The following is a 21,026-nucleotide window of genomic DNA, read 5'->3' as shown; positions in this document are numbered from 1 at the left end:
AAGAAAATCCAAGAGGTCTTCCCCATTAGCCTGCATTAGCATTATAATATAACAGTTCTACTAAACTGGGACAATTAACCCTTCCCTGAGGGCTTGACTACCTATATCACTCTGGCAAGTTGTTTTTTTTTTTAAATTGGGCCCCCAAAAAGAAACTCTGATGTTGCTATTTGATTGCCTTTCCGAACACACGGCGCCATCATTAAGGGCATCATATTTTGCCAGAAGACCAGACGTGCGTGCGGCCAAGGAGAGAGGCCACCTGTTAGGTCTTTGGCTACATCGACTAATTGTACTGACGCCTTCAGAATGAAAAGGGTGGCTGAATAAATGAACATTAAAATAGCTTTTCAGGCCATTTGACTGGAAGATCAACACCTCTGAACCACATTCAAATGCATAGTGGCGTATATAATTATGCAGCACGAAATCAGTAGCTGAAGGGTTTAAAGATGTATGATTTATTTGCTGATGTAAACGTCAGGAAAAGTAGCACCGGTAACCCAATGAAAGCATTGGAATGGGGTTTCCTGCGTCCCTTCTATCTCCATGGGAGGCAGAGTTACGATGGACTGTTGCTGGATTGTGTCCGGGAAGTACTTCAGCAGAATGGTAGGAATTGGTTGCTGTGTCTTGGGACCAGTTAATTCAAGCCTCACATGGGGTTAATGGAACAGTGGTCATTTCGAAAGAGGAATATAGAGCACTATCCCATTACAGTAAAGAGTCCAGTAGCACCTTTAAGACTAACCAAGTTTATTGAGACATAAGATTTCAAGGACCACAGCTCTCTTCGTCAGATGCATCTGACGAAGAGAGCTGTAGCTCTCGGAACCTTATGTTACAGTAAAGTTGGTTAATCTTAAAGGTGCTACTAGACTCTTTACTATTTTGCGACTACACACTAACACTCCTCAGGATCGATCCCATTACAGTTAATCTTTTTACAGTGCAATCCTCAGAATGCTTTCCTGGGAGTAATCCCCATAGACTACACTTGGGTAGGCATAGACCTGCTTAGGATGGCACTGTTAATCCCATTTACTTTAATGGGAGCCTTGTGATTACGGAGAAGCTTTGCTTGTGGAGCGATACACTGCTGTTCATTTGCTAGGAGGCTCTGCCCGATGCCCCATGTTCTGCATGTGACCATCAGAAATTGTTTGCCTTCAGATAACCTGCTTGCTAGGGGAGAGAACATGACGCTATACAAACTTGCATATGCTTTTCAGATTAATCAAGTTTGGGTGTTTATGGATTGCATTAAATGGACAGGTAAAATTAATGGCTTTTCTCCACAACCAGATAAAGATAGTCTTAGATTTTGGGGGGTTTATATTTGTTAACATAGAGTCTAACAGGGCTTTTTTTCTGGGAAAAGAGGTGGTGGAACTCAGGACCACACAATGACATCAGTTTGGGTCAGCTGGAACAAGGGGGGAGTTTTAAAAGTTTAAATCATCCTCAGCGAAAATGGTCACATGGCCGGTGGCCCCGCCCCCTGATCTCCATTGAGAGGAGAATTTAGATTGCCCTCCACGCCACTTGGCGGTGCGGAGGGCAATCTCAACTCCCCTCTGTCTGGAGATCAGGGGGCGGGGCCACTGGCCATGTGACCATTTTCAAGAGGTGCCGGAACTCCGTTCCACCGCATTTCCGCTGAAAAAAAGCCCTGAACTTCTGACTGAAACAGCCCACTTTTTGGTGCCATTGAAAATTCCAATGCTTTTGTGAAATCCATCTAGTCTTACTTTTCATTCAGTGTTTTATTGCTATAGTTTTGGGAAACCTGAAGTGGTATATTGCCATCAGTATCAAAAATGCATCCCTCTATTGTCATGTATTGCCAATTTGAGAGCATTGGAGAGCTTGACTCTGGTACTTAACATTTTTGAAGTAGCATCTTCTAAACTAAGTTTCCATTAGCCATAGTGCTATTTTAACATAAAATTGAGTTTGATACAAGGTTGGAGTTTGTTTTGGTGTAAAATTGTCAGTATATAAGAAAAACTTGAGAGTATCCTGGAGATTTTAAATCGAAACAGCTTTCCAAGGAATAGTTGTTCATAACATTACAGATAGGTGAGACTTTCTTGTAAGAAAAGGAATGAGGTATAAGGCCCCCTCGTTACTCTTAACTGTGATGTGGTAGAGAGTGCCCTCAAGTCATAGCTGACTTATGGTAACCCCTGACGGGTTTTCCTGTCAAGAGACTAAGAGAGGTGGTTTGCTATTGCCTGCCTCTGCAACCCTGGTCTTTGTTGGAGGTCTGCCATCCAATTACTAACCAAGGCCAACCCTGCTTAGCTTCTAAGATCTGACAAGATCAGGCTCACCTGGGCTATCGAGGGCAGGGCACTCTTAAATATTCACGTGCATTTTATATTGTGCTTTACTTAGGAGTGGAGCAAAACTTTGACTTAGGAGTGGCAGAAGTGTTTTCCCTTCCCACAGTTGCCTCTCGGGTTAGCCCATTTGTTTCTGAGATCCAGATCATCTGAAGTGAATTGGAAGAGACTTGTGTTACACACTTACAGTGCAATCCTAAACAGAATTGCACCCTTCTAGATTTAGAATGGTGTAACTCTCTTTAGGCTTGCCCTGATAGAGTCACAATTACTGAACTATGGCAAGTGGTAACTACTTTGTACAGAAAAAACTATAGAACATCCATTATTGAAAGCAAAGAGCTACATTGGGCAGACCATGACCACTGTTGTTTTCTTCTAGGAATGTCAGCTCTGCTGGAGAAGAGGCCCGCAGAAGAATGAGAGAGTGTGATGGACTTACTGATGCGTTGCTGTACGTGATTCAGTCTGCTCTAGGAAGCAGTGAAATTGATAGCAAGGTTTGTCATCTTTGTCCTTAGAGGAACAGAATCACAAGTCCCAGTGAGGAAATGAGACAAGAGATGTGAAGGCCTGGGGGGCGGGGGGGAATGGGGGGAAATGAAGAAAAGGTTTTTTTTTTTCCCAAGGCCTTTTTTCCATTTTTTCCAAATAGAGAAATTGGAAATTTGGAGGAGTACTGAAAAAAAAAAACACTAGTATGAATTTTTTTTTCTTTTCAAATGAGTGAAATGCTTTTAAAGACAAGATGAGCATGCTGTAGACATATACAACTCTTACATCTAAGATGCATTTCTGCACCTAGAAGTTATGAAAGAATAGAGAAGCTTGTTTCAATTTGTTCAGACTTCATGTTTTCCAAAGACTGCATGAGGATAAAAATGAGGGCTCAGGATCAGAAGTTTCAAAAACTGGTTCCAATTATAAACTTGAGGTGCCAATACGTTTATTTTTAAATATGACTAATTTTGTACATAACATGCTAAAATGTGTATGCTGATAATACACTACCGAATAGTTCAATGCTTTAATGTTACAAAGTTTAACTACATATCAAAATATGACTAATTTTTTTGTATGTGACTCTTTTTCTGACCAAGTAATATGTTTTATGTTGTTTACTATAAAACTTGTGTTTTCTGTTTAACTCCTATTTTTTCTACTTTTCGAGTAGCAGAAATTAAGTTACATGTGCTAAGATAGTATAGGGCGCATGCAGTTTTCTCTTTAGTATTGAATATATTTGCAGTTTTGCTTATGGAAAACTAAAACATTTACAACTTTTAGTTTCCATAAATATGTCAAATATTGATATTTTAAATGCTAAGTCAGTTATAAAGGATGCATTTTATGTTGTTGAGGCAGTAAAATTAGTTTAGGTTTAATGGGACAGTAAATATTGCATATGTTTCCGTTTTCCTCCAATTTTCTGCTTTTTCCCAAAAACAAGGGAGAAAAACTTTTTTCTCCTGTAGCTTCAAAATTTCCAGAAGGTTTATAATTTATAAGATGCATTTATTATGATAAAAGCTACATGTTAGGATCTTGGGTTTTATCAGAAGCCTGTGTCATGTGTCAGTTTTGCTGTGCATGTTTTCTGTTCCCTAGAATTCACTGTATTTGGACAGAAAGGTGTTCGGTCATGGAGGCTGTAATGAATTCCAAATTGTCCATGTACCTAAACAACACTTTCAGCCTGAACAGGAGATGCTGGGGAGAGTGAGGCAGAGGATTGAGAATGAGCTTTACTTTACACAGTGTGTGATATCAGTTGTAGATTAAAAATAGTCATTTGGATCTCATAAATCTATTCAGCTAGCGATGATACTGTCCTCTGGCGGATGAAGCCTTCCCTTATATCAAGGGAAGTCTCCTTCTATCAGAGGAAAATACCTCCACTAGCAGAACAGGTCTGTGGGATCCAACCCTGTTTTTGTTACACAAAAATTGTAAAAAACAACAACAACCCTCCTATCTCCCCTTTTTTCAATACATATGCTTTTCGGGTGGAGGTTGGTTAAGACTTAAGGCCATATTACATGTTTTTTATATGGATATTGAATCCAGACAGGACATGCTACACCATCATGTGGGATTGTGAGATAGAGGTACACATCTGTCATAAATGAAATGGTACAGAAGAGGCTTGGAAGACAGCAACTGCTCCATTCAAGTAAGGCAGAGCAGTGCATTCAGTCCTGATGCATCTGTCCTGTAACTCTCAAATATCAGTGAAGTCTCTTCATGGGCAAGAGACTAAAGAAGAATGACCTTGATTTGGAGTATGCTCCAGCGCCAGATGATACTTTTTAGTCCATAGCCTGCATTGTCTGGAAATCCTTGCCTATAGAGAGATCACTTCTATCATTCATAATTTTAAAGAATCAGACTATTGAGTAGGAAGAGGGTTTTCTCTAAGTCAAGGGTTATGGCCTAATTTCAGGATAATTGACCTATAACAAAGCAAGAAAATATGCATAGCAATCCTGTGCCTCAGACCCATGACACTTAGCTGTATCATGCAACAGGAAATCAAGACCCGGACCAAACAGAGATGCTCATGCCATAAGATATGGGGAAATGCAGGCTGGGTGCTTCATTCAGTGGAAGTCCTTGGAGATAGTCCCACATGTGAGTGTGGGGGGAGGACGTCTACTGGTGCTTTTTCCTTTCTAAGGCAAATTGAGATAAGGGCATTTCCATGAGCACTGAGAGCCCTCTGGAAGCAGCACAAGAACTGTGTCTGTCCAGGCATTCCTTTAGATATTATCTCAAATGCATGGAGACGGGCGAGGGCGCATTGCAACACAAACACAGCGGTTGCAAGTATGGAAGTCAGTGGAGTTAGGAGGCCATGGCTCTGGTCAGAACTGTACGGCAAGCCCCTCCCCTCATTCACTCTGTACAGTGATGCCACTGACAGGGTGTAAGGCATCCGCGCAGTTCTGCAGGTACTAAAAGCATAATTTAGGACTTGAAAAGATTTCTGTATTAACAGTTCTGTGCCAGTCATTGAATCGTTGTTGCTTGAAGAGAAAGGCAGGGGTTTATTTTGCAGATAATGAAACCCATACTCTGTTTTCATTGACAGTGCTGTCTTAAGCAAAGTTACACCTTTCGAAGCCCACTGAAGTCAGTGGACCTAGAAGGTGGTAATTCTGCACAGGATTGCGCTGTAAGTGACTTAAAAGATGGGTTGTGTCTTAAACATCTAGTTGTGCTTTCTTTTTTAAACCAAATTTTAGATTTCACCATCCTAGCTACATGTAAAATGTCAGTTGGATACATTTTGCAGCTTGGAAAAGTAAAATTGTCTGGTGTTCGTGTATGCTTTGGATAGAAAAGCATCACATTCTGCACACAGGAATCTTTGTTCTATGAAATTTAATACACGTGGCCCTGTAATTGATGTGTTTGCAGATTACAATATGTCATATAATAGCCTACAGTCAATTAGTAAGGTAGTAAAATAGTCTGATCTGCCAGGTTATCATTGCAGTCAGTCATAAACTTCACACAAATATGAGCTGTTTTCTGCCTGCACCAAGAAGCCTTCCTGCTGTCTGCAGTAATAAAGAACCCGGTGGCAGTTTTAACTTCATTAATGGAAGAAAAGCTGAATCAGTGGCCATTTTTCAACGTTTCTTGAACCGCCGTGTCAAACAGAAGATGAAACAGTGGACTGCGGCGAAGCTGGATCTTCTAAACTTGTTTTGATCAATGATTTCCATATTATTACATGGCACCAAGGGAGTACAGAAGAGGGGGATGATTCAGGAATCTCTAGTAGGGATGTACAATCTGGATCCAGGATTCGGAGGGAAGGCCAGATTTTCACCAATCCAGCTAAACCCAACTTTCCAGAATCAAATCAGAGATTTTTGGATCCAATCCAGGAACCCAGATCCAGACCCCCTGATAGATACAAGTGAATCCAGGAAATGTGACTTCAGCTACTGACTCCCCTTCCTGGGCATTTCCTGCTTTTTTCCCAAAGGGGACGGTGGAGTGAGGCAGAGGCAGGGGGGAAGGGGAGTGCGGCAGGGAGGAGGGAGTGGCCAGTCTGTGGAGGAGCTCTCCTTGTCTGCCTGCCTTGTGTGAGTGTCACAGGTTCAGTTGGGATAAGTTGCATGAGTGTCCCTTGCTTCAGTTTGGTTTGGGTGGAATTTTCTGTTTTGCATGATTCTCTGGTTTGATGTTGGTCCCCTTGATTTACTTTGGTTCTGGGGGGATTCCATTCATTTCCTTGCATCAATTTGGTTTTGTTGACTTCCTCTTGCATTTGGGAGTTTGCCTTTGGCCACTGGCAGCCTTGCCCCTGTGTGTTTCTGCCTGAGAGCCTACTTGGAAATTTGTCCCTCATAGAAAACAATGGAGAGTGGCTGGCAGGTTGTCCAAGGGGCATTTGGGCTTCATTTAGGTTCGTCTTGCTCTAGATTGAGGTTGCATTTGGAACCTTGCTTTGGGGAGTTTGCCTTTGGCCACTGACTGTCTTGCCCCTTTGAGTTTCTGCCTGAGAGCCTGCTTCGAAATGTGTCCCCCATAGGAAACAGTGGAGAGTGGCTGCGGGCACCTTCTTCTGGAACCTATAGAACTGGATCCTGGGTTCCAATCTTCCTGAAATTTGAGTTGTCTTTAGAGGATAGTCAGGAGTAGGTTCCTGGTAAATTTGGTGGAATTTTTCTTGGGAAAAGCCACCCCCAGCCTCCCTGATAGCCCACAGATAGTTTCCCCATAAGGAATGATGGATTGGCTGAATAAACCTAGGATTCACTGATTTGTCTTAAATAGATTGGAGAAACTTCCCCAGATTTCCAGAATCCCAGATATTTTTTTGAGCTCCCTGAAACCCAGATGTGGATTTCCTTGATTTTTTTAATCTTTTACTTTATTTTTGGGGGTGCACCCCTAATTTCCAGAACTCGTTAACAAAGGCTTCTATTCTTTCAAAAAAGAAACAGGGAACCAGGACATTTAATTAAGAACCTATATCTGCTTAACCTGCTAGGTAGAGGTATAATTTGATTAAATAAATAAATATAATAAATTTAAAGAAGCCCTCGCTAAGTGCAGACAGTACAATTATGTCAGTAAGTGGAAACACTGTACACAGAAATGGCCATTGGGACTGTCCACTTTGGTGAGAACATGTTCTAACTCATTTAGTTGGAATATATCCCTGTTGTTGTTATCTGTCAGAAAATAGTGAAAACTTGAAATGATTACTGGTGAAGGTTAAAGAGGAAAGTGCCAAAACAGGATAACAACTAAACATCAGGAAGACATAAGTAAAGACTAACGAGGAATTACACCAATTTAAGGTTTCTTGAAGAAACTGAAATTGTTCAAGATTTTCTATTCCTTGGCTCAATCTTCAACCAAATGAGAGACAGCAGCCAAGAAAGAAGAAGATTGTGACTTGGAAGGGTAGCCATGAAGGAACTAGAAAAGACCCTTAAGGATAAAGATGTCTCTCTGGAGACAAAGATGAAGATAATCCAAACTATGGTATTCCCCTTTACTATATATGGATGTGAAAGTTGGACAGTGAAGAAAGCTGCCCGGAAGAAAACTGATTCATTTGAAATGTGGTGCTGGAGCAAAGTTCAATAGATACCATGAATGGCCAAAAAGACAAATAAGTTCTAGATCAAATCAAGCCTGAATTCTCCCTAGAAGCTAAGGCTGTCATACTTTGACCACATCATGAGAAGACAAGACTCTCTGGAAAAGTCAATAATGCTGGGAAAAGCAGAAAGCAGTAAGAAAAGAAGAAGACCGAAAATGAGATAACTTGACTCAATAAAGGAAGCCACATCACATCGTCCAGTTTCCAAGATCTGAGCAAATCTCTTAATGATAAGCCATTTTGGAGGTCTTTCATTCATAGGGTCACCGTAAGTCAAAAGTAACTTGACAGCATATAACATACACATTATTAACTGCCGAGTACTGGACAGTTATTTAGATGGATGGGTGAGATACAGAGCCACTACAAGGGACAGGGAAGTGGGTGCTAGCAAGGAGATGATAGGATTTCTCATGCCCAACAAGTCCTCATGGGACCCCACTTGAATTAACTGTTAAAAAATAAAAGAAGGAGCTCATTTTGGATTTTCAGTGGTCAGTATCTGAGTACACATCTCTGGTAATTCAAGTTACTTGCATTTCTCATGCTATAATAGGTGTCCTCCATCTTTCTGAGCCTGTGAGCATCATTGGAATTTTGACACAGGGTAGTGGGTGCAACCACAAAATGGCTGCCACAAGACTTGCAGCCATTCACAAAATGGCCATCATGGGAGGCAGAGCCAACCATGAAATGGCTGCTGCAGGGGGCAGAGCCACACATGCAGAGGAAGCTCAAATACAGGGGACAAGAGAAGTAATTTAAAAGAATACACCAGAGAGAAGAACTGAGAGAGAGAACAAAACCAACATTGGGGTGGCAGCTGCCATTGTAACAGTGTTATTTTAATCTGCACAGCCAATCAGATCTTCAGTGGCCAGTCAGAAGCCCTGCTGGGTGCACTCCCTATCTGCCCCTACCCACTTTCCAAAAAACACATGCAGACGCCAGGAAAGTCATCAGAGTACCATGGCAACCATAGGCACCACATTGAGGAAATCTGTCCTTCACTGAATCAGCTCTTGACTTCCAATTTAGAGCTCTTTGTCTGAAGTGAGACAGCAATGATCTGAGTTTACCATTTGTATGTAGTGTCAGGACCTTGACACATCTGGAACTTGATACACAATGGATGGGTTGGATCAAATCAACATTTCCACTGGTAAAAAAGGGAGATGGGAGCCCCCTTTAACACCTCAAAAGCCTGTGCTATGGATCATAAGACGTGCATGGAAAAAAACCATATGGGACAGAGGGCTATATTAAAGGGGGAATCAAGTGAGAGACGGTTAATTACATTGCTGGATCCAACCTGGTATGCAAATGACAGCTAAACATTGGTTAGTTTCCCCTCAAGTAAGTGAAGTGGTTCAGGAAGCAAATAAACACAAGCCCTACTCTCTATCTCTTGGCTACAATCCCAAGGGCAAAATGCCAACCACAGGCCCCAAAATAGTAATATTTGTTTTTGGCAGGGGTCATTTTGTAGAAAAAGAACTGGAGGAACTCATTAGCATAACTCATTAGCATATGCCACACCCCTTGACATCACTGGAAGTGTGTCATTAGCATAACTGATTTGCATGTGCCACACCCCCTGACATCACCTATCCTGGCAGTTTTGGACCCAATCCTGGCCATTCAGGGCTGAAATTGGGCCCAAAATGGCAAAAAGGGGCTGAAAATGGCTGAAAAGGAGCCCAAAATGGTCAGGATCAGGCCGCTGCTGAGTGGGAGAGTGATCCACCACCCATCAGAGGCCCGGTCTGGGCTGTTTCAGCCCCAGTCCATGCTGAAACAGGCCCAAAATGGCCAAGAGCCAGGTGGGCGGGGCCACCTGACATGTGACCTCTTTGGGGAACTGCCGGAACTGCATTCCTGCACGTTCCCCTCAAAATGAGCCCTGGTTTTGGGAAACCCACCATTTCAAATTAAATAACAATTTTGTTTTTAACCTCATTTCAAAGTCAGGTTTTCCTCAAGATGTATTCCTGGATCCCACAAATCCATTCTGCTTAATGGGTTTTCATTCAACCCAAAGACTTTTCTTTGCCCTTTAAGTAGACTGCAGATATGAGTGCAGATTCTGTGCAGTAACGTAGCCTGTCTGGTATTTCCATCCATCTTAGAAAGCTAAATTGCAAATCTATTATTTTCGCTACATTTAAAAACTCAGCTTCGATAGTTTGAATAAGCAGCTTACATGATGAATGACTCTCTAAACCATACTCAGCTGTTTCCTGGTGTTTTCCTCATTACAAATCCCTGTGGAGTCCGTGCAAGCGATAAACAAAAGACCATAATACAAGTAGCATTTTCCCTCCGTGTTGAATTTGTAATTGGCAAGATCCTGGACTTGCTAAAATTTCTCCTGTTTGCTGTATATTAACTTACTGTAGGATCTCACTTTGGATTTCCCTGTATTTTCCCTGGAGGGCATTACGCTCTGTAAAACGTCTGCTGGTGGTCCCTGGCCCCAAGAATATTCACTTGGCCTCAACCAGGGCCAGAGCCTTTTCGGCCCTGGAGAACTTATTATAGTTCCGCTGGGCCTGTAAAGCAGAGATGTTCAGCCCTGGAGAACTGATTACGGTTCTGCTGGGTGTGTAAAACAGAGATGTTCCACCAGGCCTATGAGAGTGGTTGAGGAGCTGGCAAACTATCTTGGTGGTTCCTTGTCTGTTTTCCTTTGTTCCGCTCCACTTTTCAATGAGATCTGTGGATTTTATTTTTTTAATGATTTTAACTATTTATTGTATTTAAAGTGTGGTTTTTATGATGTTGTGACCCACCCTGAGCCTGCTTGCGGGGAGGCCAGGATATAAACGAAACAAAATAAATGAATAAATTTTCATGATACCTGAAAAGTTATAGCTGTCCCCTTAAAATATAGTCTTATGCTCCAGTCCCACAGCTAGTTGGGAGTAACTCCCTTTGAACTGAGTGCAGCTTTCTTCCCAGTGGGCACGAGATCAAACGTAAAGAGTTCACTCAATAAAATGGGACTTCACTCATTCTTATGTTGAGGTTCATTGAGGTGTTTTAGTTTTAACATGGGAAGCCACTTACTTGAAATACTCTCCACATGAAAAATCTACCGTGTTAAAAGCAGGCTACTGTTTGAGCTTGCTTTCATGGGAGAACTGTACCACCTGCTTGCCGGATGTCCTGACCATTAGACTCGCTGACAGATTGTTTCGAGTTTTATAAAATGGGTCTGGCTGATCTAGCGAACAAATTAAAAAACTATGCTTGAACAAGCAGGTATCAATTCTGTAACTATTCTGGTTAACAATGTAAAACTTTCATTTAACCTGTTCTGTCCTTTTGATTGTTGCCTTCCCTTTCAGACCGTTGAAAACTGTGTGTGCATTTTAAGGAACCTCTCATACCGGCTCGCTGCAGAAACATCTCAGGGACAGCAAATGGGGACTGACGAACTCGACGGTTTACTTTGTGGGGATGCCAACGGAAAAGACGCGGAAAGTTCTGGATGCTGGGGCAAGAAGAAGAAGAAAAAGAAATCTCAAGATCAGGTATGGAAGGTTGACTATCTGTGGCAAACAATTAGCACTAGCGCTCATGCACTTTGCCTATGAGAGCCACGCAGTGCGGCAAAAAAAGGAGAAGGGATGTTTTGATCAAATTTCATTGTCTTGTGCTATCATTGTAAAATATTGCTGCAACTTCTTTTTTCATATGTTTTGTGAATATATCATTTAAAATTATCTTGCTGGAAATAGTTGCTAGGAAATTAATCTCGTCATTTCCCCAGCCCTTCTTGAAAAGAACAGTGCGTGTTTGCACATGAGCGGCTAACATGCATGCAATAGTTTGAAGGGAAAAACCCCCAAAGGGATCAGTTCTGAGCTGGCATCACCCCAGCCGGAACAAACTAATAGTGGAACAGAATGATACCGGAACCTCTGGAACCAAAACGGAAACAGAAACTTTCTTGGCACACCCCGCCCCCCCAGTTGTTGGCTCAGAGTTGCCATCAGCCATGCTCTCCTGGCTAGCTTCTGTGACTCATTCTCACATCTACCCATCAGAAACGTCAACCTTGCTATTGTTTCCATGATCATTTGCCACAAGAAGAAAGGGAGGTTAAGTCAAGGCCACTGATTTTTCCGGGAGTCTTTCACCTCACTTCATCATCAGATTTCCCCTTAAACGAAGCTGAAGTTGCGAGATTCCATTTATTCTCAGGAGAACTGATAAAGCTGTTGCCCTGCTCCATTCGTTTCCATGGGACATGATAAATATAGGATGGGACCTCTGCTTCAGAGAGAGGGGCTGTAGCTCAGCGATAGATCATCTGCTTGGCATGCAGAAGGCCCCAGGTTCAATCCCTGGGATCCCCAGTTGAAAGGACCAGGCATTAGGTGATGTGGAAAATCTCTACCCGAGATCCTGGAGAGCCACTGCCAGTCTCAGTAGACAATACTGACCTCGCCGGACCAAATGGTCTGGTTCAATATAAGGCAGCTTCGTGTGTTCAAATGGTCAGCCCTTCAATTTCATTTTGAAACTGATAAATGCTACTGATTTACAGCAGTAGGAATTGTGTCTTTATTGAGTTTCAGGTTTGGGTTTTATATTTGGGGGGTTTTTTTCTTAAAAAGGAGCACCCATTTCCAAACTTTCCCCATAGCTTGTTGCTGCAGAGCTCTGGCACTCTTCTTGTTCCATACTTGGAAGACACCCACGGTCCTTTCAGGATATTTCGAAAAAAAGTTTAGAGGATTAAGCTCATTGCACAGCCCACATTGAAACAAATGGTTCGGAAATCTTTACTTGACCCATAATTTGTGAGTCAGTGACGCATCTCCCTGCAGTAGCGCCTGAAGAAACATTACGGCATGCTGTGCTGATTCCTGTTGGGGAAATGATTCCCAGCTAAAGTGTCCATGGGCTTTTGTGCACACACTTCCACATTTGTATCAGGTTAAAAAAGTGTAGCTGTTCACACAGCATAGTTGAGACATTATCTGTTCTCCAAAAAGACACTTAATATATGTGCATTAATGAAACCCGCTTGGAAATTGGAAGCATTGTTTTTCATAAGGATCTCACTTTTTGTCCCATATTGCTGCATAAGGAGCGGGTGGGTGGGTGGGGGAACCTTGCTGACTTTGAACTACAGCTAGTTTGAATGCAGAAGCCTACCCGTTCGCTCACTCCTTGGTCTGGTGAGCAGCAAGTGAACTGGAAGGAGGCCATCTCTTTCCTACTCGTAGTTGATTGCTTCTCTTTTAGAATGTAAAGGCTCCCCTGTCCTGAGATGTATATCTGAGAAAGAAATCAGACAAGCAGAATGCCCACAGGACTAGCCATTGCTTTGCTGTGCCACTTCATTCTGCAGGTGGAGAACTAAATGTTTGGATGCCTCCACCCAGTTTCCCCTCCATTTGAAAAAGCAGCATATCACAGAGCAGGCTGCCATTTTAGCTGACATGGTTATTTGTGGCAAGTGTGGGAGCATTAAAAAAATTCCAGCCCCCCTCCCCACTTCCAGCATCTGAAATGGTGTACAGGGAAACAACAGATATGCAGAGTTAAGCTTTGTGCACAGATACCTTAGCTCCAAGGTTTGAGAGCTCAGACAATGCTTCTACCCTGATACCCTTTTGAAAACTAAGTTTGTGACAATCTATGAGGATTTGGTGCATCAAAATCTGTCCCAAAAAATTAATAACACATCATAAAATCATATTACAGGTTTCAGTTCACTAATATGCCTCATGCTGAAGCAATCTAAAATCTATCATAAGATTAATTCATTCCATCAAAATGCGTCCTAAAAAAAGTCTTTAAAAACTTTGTATTACCAAAAAGTTAGAAAAGTTCAGACTGATCTCTGCCAGTGATAAATTGTACAATATTGGTTCTCAACTGGTGGTAAGTGTAAAATCAGAGTGGCGCAGAAGTAGTCTAGGTAGGACACAAAGTTTTCATAACAGTTACTTGGCACTTTAGTAGCACTCTTGGACACTTGGTGTTTCTCTTAATCCCCCTTTCCCCTTGTCCATCAGCAAATGTCTTGAAATGCCACTTCTCCTAACTCTACCTTCCAGGGATTATCCATTGTGTTTCCGCAATTTTTTATGTCCTTAAAACTTACCATAAATGATAAATATAATAACAGAATGACTGTAAACATGGGGAAAGTAGACTTTATACTTCTGTTATGGTGGGACCCAGGTTCTTTGAAAGAGTGATTGAAGGGATATATGATATGAAAGGTTGAGAACCATTCTTCTACAGCATGGGAATTATAGCTACCACTTTAAGGGCTCAGCTATGGCTACCTCATAGAGTTACTCAACTTTCTTTTTTAGAGAGAAGACTAAACAGCATCATACCCTAGTTGGTGGTGGTGGAGAGTGCCCTCAAGTCATAACTGACTTATGGCAACCTCTGGGGGGGTTTTCAGGGCAAAAGACTAACAGAGATGGTTTGCCATTGCCTGCTTCTCCAACCCAGGTCTTCGTTGGAGGTCTCCCATCCAATTACTAACCTGCCTGGTCCTCCAACCCAGGTCTTCGTTGGAGGTCTCCCATCCAATTACTAACCAAAACCGACCCTGCTTAGCTTCTGAGATCTGATGAGATCAGGCTTACCTGGGCTATCCAGGTCAGGACACCCTAGTTGGTAAGAGGGATAAAATCACAACTTGTGCTTTTAACTATCAATGAAATTTTAAATTGTTTCAGCAAAGATATTTTGTCCAACACTTTTCATAACATGGCCTAAACCTGTCGAAGGCTTTCACGGCCGGAGAACAAGGGTTGTTGTGGGTTTTCCGGGCTGTATTGCCGTGGTCTTGGCATTGTAGTTCCTGACGTTTCACCAGCAGCTGTGGCTGGCATCTTCAGAGGTGTAGCACCAAAAGACAGAGATCTCTCAGTGTCACAGTGTGGAAAAGATGTTGGCAGGTAATTTATATATCCTCAGGATGGTGGGGTTGGGCTGAGTCATCCTGTAAGAGTTTCCCAGGGTGTGGAATGCTAATGGCGGGAGGCTTCACTGTATCCTGAGGAGGTTCTTTTGCATATGGATTGGTGCTTGATATGCTAATCTTCTCCGCAGGGCTATTGTCGGGTGTAGAGTGTTTTGTTAGCCTGGTGTTTTTCAGAACTGGAAACCATGCTCTGTTCATTCTTAAGGTTTCTTCTTTCCTGTTAAAGTTTTGCTTATGCTTGTGAATTTCAATGGCAGTGTTGCTGGAGTGGGTTAGTCTGACTCTTTACTGATAAGAAATGCCTTCTCTTGGTAACAGGCTGAGTCACAGAAAGTTTCCCATGAGCTCCCACCTTTCTGTTTGTACTGTATTTTATTATTCAGCTCAACTTCTTTATTTGTTTATTTAAAATACTTATTAACTGCCTTTCCTCCAAAGGTGGTCAAGGCGGCTTAAAAAGTAAAATATATTTTAAAAAAACCAGAATTAAAACATAGTTAAAATACATTAAAAAGCTGTTTAAATAAAACAGTCTTTGGCTGCCTCCTGAAGCTAGAGGGTGAGGGGGGCAGGCGCACGTCCCTGAGGAGATTGCTCCACAGTCATGGGACTGCCACCAAAAAGGCCCTGTCCTGTATACTGTCCTATGTATCCACCAACCAAGCTTTGTTGGTTGATAGGGCAGTCAGGAGGGCCTCTCCCTGTGATCTTAACTCCTTTAAACCAGTACCTTGAATCGGACTCAGGAGTGGGTCAGTAGCCAGTGTAGTTGCTCTAATTTCAGGGTCACATGTTCCAGATAGCTGGCCCTGACCAACAGCCTACCCACAGCCTTCTGAGCTAGCTACAGCTTCCAAACTGCCTTAAAGGGAAGTCCCAAGTAGAACACATTGCAGTAGTCCAGTCAGGATGTAACTGAGACATTGATCACTGTAGACAGATAAGACTATACCAGGAACAAATGCAGCTGACGCACCAACTGAAGCTGGGCAAATGCCCTCTGAGGCACTCAGCCACCTGGCTTTCTAAGGTGACCTCGGTGTCAAGCCATACTCCTAAACTGCAAGCCTGACTTTTCAGGGGAAGTGTAACCCCATTCAAGACAGAAGATCTCACATCACTGGTCAGTTTTTATGCTAACCCAGAGGAGCTCTGTCTTGTCAAGATTCAGTTTCAGTTTCTTCTCACTCATCCAACCCATTGCAGACGCCAAGCACTGTTTCAGAACATCAACAGCATCCTTGGAATTAGAGGAAAAAGAAAAGTAGAGGTGGGTATCGTATGCCTATTGGTGACACTTCAGCCCAAACTGCCTCATGGCCTCTCCCAGTGGCTTCATGTAAACAGTACATTACACGGGGGATAAAATCGAGCCCTGTGGGACTCCATAGGGCAATGGCCAGAGGGTAGAGCAGAAGTCTCCCAGTACCACTTTTGGAGACTGACCACCCAGATAGGACTTGAACCTCCATAACACAGTGCCCCTTAGTCCCGGGGTCTAGAAGCGACTCAGAAGGATAACATGGTCCTGAGATCCAGCAGGACTAGCAGGACCACAACCCCCTATCTAGTTCTTGATAAGAGGCCATCAACTAAGGCCACCAGTGCAGTCTCTGTTCCAGATCCCAGCCTGAATCCAGATTGAAATAGATCCAAAAAATCTGTAGCTATTAGATACACAGAACATCATGGCAACTACTGCCCATTTACTAAAAGCAAATCTATTTAATCGAACTTTCTAATAATTTCTCTGAAGAAAGCAGATTCTGGATTTAAGCCAAAATCATTAAATGCAGGATATGTCTAAAGGGATTGTTTATAGGCAGACAAATTAGATGTAATTATGAGAGCTATTAACTCATAAACTCTTTCCTTTGCAGGATTCAATTAACGGATGTAACAAGACTAAAAATAAAATCAGGTGGGAAGGTAATACACGGCCCTTAGTTTAAAGGTGAAGGAAGTGAACTTCAGTTCATGCAAGTTTAGGCCATGATAAATATCTTCAGGTTGGGTCCAGAGACCACTAAGGCGTGCTCCACCTGCAGAAAGCTCCTTCCTGCCTCCTCCTGTCTTTGGCACTCCCTTGTGCCACCCAAAAACCTCTGCTGGGGGCCCAGGAATCCTCAAGCACTGCAATGGCCGCAGGTGTGGGGAAGCTGCAGCTTGAGTGCGAGCAGGAGATGTACAAAAGTCAGACATGCCTTCTGTTCATGCAAGGGTCTGTTTTCTTCATTTATACCCTACTTTTCTTCCCAATGGGGACCCAAAGCAGACTACATCATTCCCCCCTCCATTTTATCCTCACAAAAATTCTGTGAGGTAAGTTAGGCTGAGAGTGCCTGACTGGCCCACAGTCACGTATTCGAACCTGATTCGAACCTGAACCTTCCCCGTTCTTGCCCGATGCTCCAACCCTTAGCCTTTAAGCTGTCGAAACACTCTTTATTAATTGTACAGTTTCCCCTTTTTCCCTTTTCCCAGAACTTTCAGTACGTTTGAAGTTCTCCTCTAATCTCAGAGCTAAGCTACAAGAGACAAATTAAACGAGAATGCGCAAATGAAGGGAGTCAAAATGTTAGCTGGGAAGCTGAGTTTGAACAGAGATCGGAAGGCTTTGTCAATTTCCTCTCTCTACAGAGCCAGCAAAGATTGCTCCTCAGAGGGTTTGCTAATTTCCTCTTTGCCTCCCTGAAGGCTCTGTCAGTTTCACTTTCCCCTTCTAGGAGGCGAAGAGGAAATAAACTGTCTGAGGAGGAATCTTTGCTGGCTCTGTAAAGAGGGGAAATTGACAGAGCCTTCTGATCTCTTTTCAAACTCAGCCTCCCAGCTAACATTGCAACTTCCTTCACACGAGCATCCTCATGTAATTCGTCTCTTGTAGTTTAGCTCTCAGACAATTAAAAAAAAAATCTGAAGAAACCATTATTCCAACGCCTTTAGTTAGGACACCTTCATGCCTTGGCAATGGACTCCTCATTTTACTTTGATGTCACTTTTTCTAGTTCTGTAATCATTCTCTATCAGCGCACCGCAGGGCGAAGGCCTCTGCAGAGCTGTTCTTGTCCATCAAACTGAAAGGTTTAATATCCTTTTCTTAAAATAAGGTGTGCATGGAACTGTGCTTGTAATTTCAAATTCATGCTCACTGGGCTGTTATACAGCATGAAGATAAATTACACCAGTTTGGGACCTTAGATTAGCATAGTGATAGAAACTCAAAAATCCCTTTGAGTGATGTTTAATATTGCTAATAATGCAACCTGAGTTTTCCCAAGATTTCCTAACCGTGGTAATATTTATTGATTCCTATATTCAACAACTCAAGTATGACTGTAATCCACAAGAAAGCATAGGATTAGAGAGTGCCGGGCGCAGAGTCTGTGACTGTGGCTCCTGTAATCGTTTTGATTCCAGTTGATTGCACACGTCATTGATGTGTTACTGGTTTCATCAGAAGATGGAAACAGATCACACAGAACTGCTGGGGAAAATATTAAGTAGCACCATAAATCTCCTCCCAAACCCTTAGTGTATAAGCCGCATTTAGGGCAGCGAGACTCACTCAGTGGTTCAGGAGCCACATGTGGCTCTTTGACATGATGCCTTTGACCCTTCTGAACATCATCCCTTAATATAGCAGTTGCCCCATGTTCCAGGAAAGTGAGCAAGTTCATTGCCCCATAAAGCTTGTTGCTGACAGTGGTTTCCCCTCTTGAAACGGCCACCGCCAGAAGAATTGGAGGATGGGTGTGCTGCAACCCTGTGCTAAGAATAGAAGTAATGGGCTCAGAAAATCACGTGTGTGCAGCTATGGTTATAATTATATATGGAATGCAAGTGGGGCCTTGCAAAAATTGCATGGGAGATTCCAGGGAGCTATGCCAGGCTTCACGTGCCCCTCCGTTACACAAAGCCTTGGCATGGCTTTCTGCTGCTGTGCTTAGCCTCAGCGCGGCTCTTTGCTGCTGCTCCTGGGCTCGCATCATGTCAGGTTGGCTTGTTTCTGCTGCACCCGGCCTCCGTGCGGCTCACTTCTAGAACATCTGGGCTCTCCCAGCCTCAGGGCAGTTCACTCTTACTGTACCCATCCACAGTGTGTTTGGTAGTGTAGTACACAAGGCATACAGCAGTATTGCAGCTCTTTTGTTTGGTGGCAATTGACAAAATGGCTCTATGCAGGCCACAGACTGAATGCCACTAATGGTATAAGTTGCTATACTATAAGAATGCTATACTAATAGTATAAGTTGCTGCAGGATCACATCTGGTGTGTAAAGTTGTCAAATCACCTATCTTCCCCTCCCAGTTGCCAGAGCAAGCCAGACTCTTCGTTTGCTTTTCAGCAGACTGTGAAGGAGATACTGTGGAGAAGTCTCCCTTTGGTTCTCCTTGCTGCCTAGCTAATGTGCAATCATAGCAGAGGCAAGACAGACCTCCGTCTAGGGCCATTGGAGTATTTAGACAGTACATAGACAAGCAGGACCCCAAAGGGATCTCAGGGCAAGCAGCAGATGAAAAGGGGGATACAGGTTTAGGGTTCCTGAGGCCAAAATCCATTGGCAAGTTGTTTACCATTGTGTTTGTCCCAAAGCAAGATCCAACAATCCAAGAAGGTAATCCATGTAATGCCTTTTATTGGGAACAACCCAGGAACACACAACTGTGTGCAAGCATTTGAGTTCCCCAGAACTCTTCATCAAAATGTTACAAAATCCAAAATATGTTTCAAGTCCTCGTAATCTTAAGGCCCTCTCGTGTTAGGATACGGCAGCATTTCTGGCAAGCAAAGGTGATTCAGGTTTTAGATTGCTGCTGGCAAGAGGCCATAAAAGCAAGAAGCAATGAAACAAACTCCACAGCAACAATTCCCTCCAAGGTTGCCACCTGCCCTTAACAAGCAAAACTTCAGTCTGTTTCCTGAAGACAGAATAGCAATCACTTGAACTTCATTTTATTCTCAGGAGACAAGGTTTATGATGTCGTGAGATGTCGGACTTTCCTTGCTCGGGCTCAGAGTCCGGGGATAAGGCCCTCTTCCAGGTGCCCGATCCAGCCTTGATGGGGAGCAGGAGCTCCGTCTCTCTCCCAGCAGTCCACCTATCCCATGCAGACCTAGAAAGTAGATGCACCCTCCCCCCCCGCCTCGCTTCCCCTGACTGTTTATAAGCTCCTCTGGGGGAGAGCGTGGCCAACCACCCTCCCCTGGGTTGGTATCAGGGGGATGGTCAGGCCACTTGGCCTCTTGTACTCTCCTTCTAAGTACACTTTCCTCCAGACAGGTTGTAGTTGTTTTGGATATTTACACTGACAAAATGTAGAAATTATTTTAAAACATTTTAAATAACATTTGCAAAGATGATGGGATTAAAATCAAACCAGAAAGCAATAGGACAGAGGTCCTTGTATTTTTTAATGTATTTGCCAGCTGGTACAGGCTAAATAATTTCCGCAAAGAAGAGTTCCTTGATGTTAGAAATACAGAAATCTTCTTCTGATTCACTTAAAAGAGCATTTCCCTTTCCTTTGTTAGGCAGCAGTGACTCCAGCAGGTGTGAATGGTGCTGTATGCTCCAAATATCAGGCATGTGGAGACTTGATTTGGCACAATTCAAGCACAAGGGGGGGGAGTTAAGCCTCCCCACCTTCTCTTTTCCAGATCTGAAATGTTCATTCAGTAATTAGTGTAAGGTACAAAATGTCTGTAGCTCAGGCCTTCCCACAATGCTAAATTATATGTTTGAACATTTTTCTATTTAATTCTTACCGTATGGATCCTGTAACAATCAATGGAAGTCCCCTGTCCTATTTTGTCATTGTTTCATGGGTTGGTTCTAGTTAGCATCCCATTCTGTCTGCCCCCTGGTTTAAACCTGGAGGGTTCTAAAATTAATTTCAGGGCTAGTAGATATGCACTAGTTGCCAGCTTTCAGGTCGAATCTATTTTTTTATACAAGTTGCCAATGAATGTGTCTGCTCTTATTAAAACTTTACAAAAAGGGATCATGACTACATTAAATCAAAGCGAGCGAGCGAGACTCGATTCAATCGACCGTTAGTTCGTTTATTTACACAGTGGGATATT

At 42.9% G+C, this 21,026-nt stretch overlaps 1 protein-coding gene across 1 annotated transcript in view; it reads left to right on the top strand.

Moving 5' to 3' along the window:
- The window catches only part of CTNND2 (catenin delta 2), a 303,251-nt gene that overhangs the window by 194,963 nt on the left and 87,262 nt on the right, over window positions 1-21,026 (top strand). Inside the window, exons 7-8 of the mRNA XM_054985091.1 lie at window positions 2,731-2,848; window positions 11,328-11,513. Coding sequence (XP_054841066.1) covers window positions 2,731-2,848; window positions 11,328-11,513 — 304 coding nt within the window. The remainder of the gene's footprint in view (window positions 1-2,730; window positions 2,849-11,327; window positions 11,514-21,026) is intronic.

Source organism: Eublepharis macularius, chromosome 7, assembly GCF_028583425.1.
Source record: "Eublepharis macularius isolate TG4126 chromosome 7, MPM_Emac_v1.0, whole genome shotgun sequence".
Classification (NCBI taxonomy): Eukaryota; Metazoa; Chordata; class Lepidosauria; order Squamata; family Eublepharidae; genus Eublepharis; species Eublepharis macularius.
Note: the sequence above shows the minus strand (reverse complement) of the source record. Positions and strands in the feature narration are given on the sequence as shown.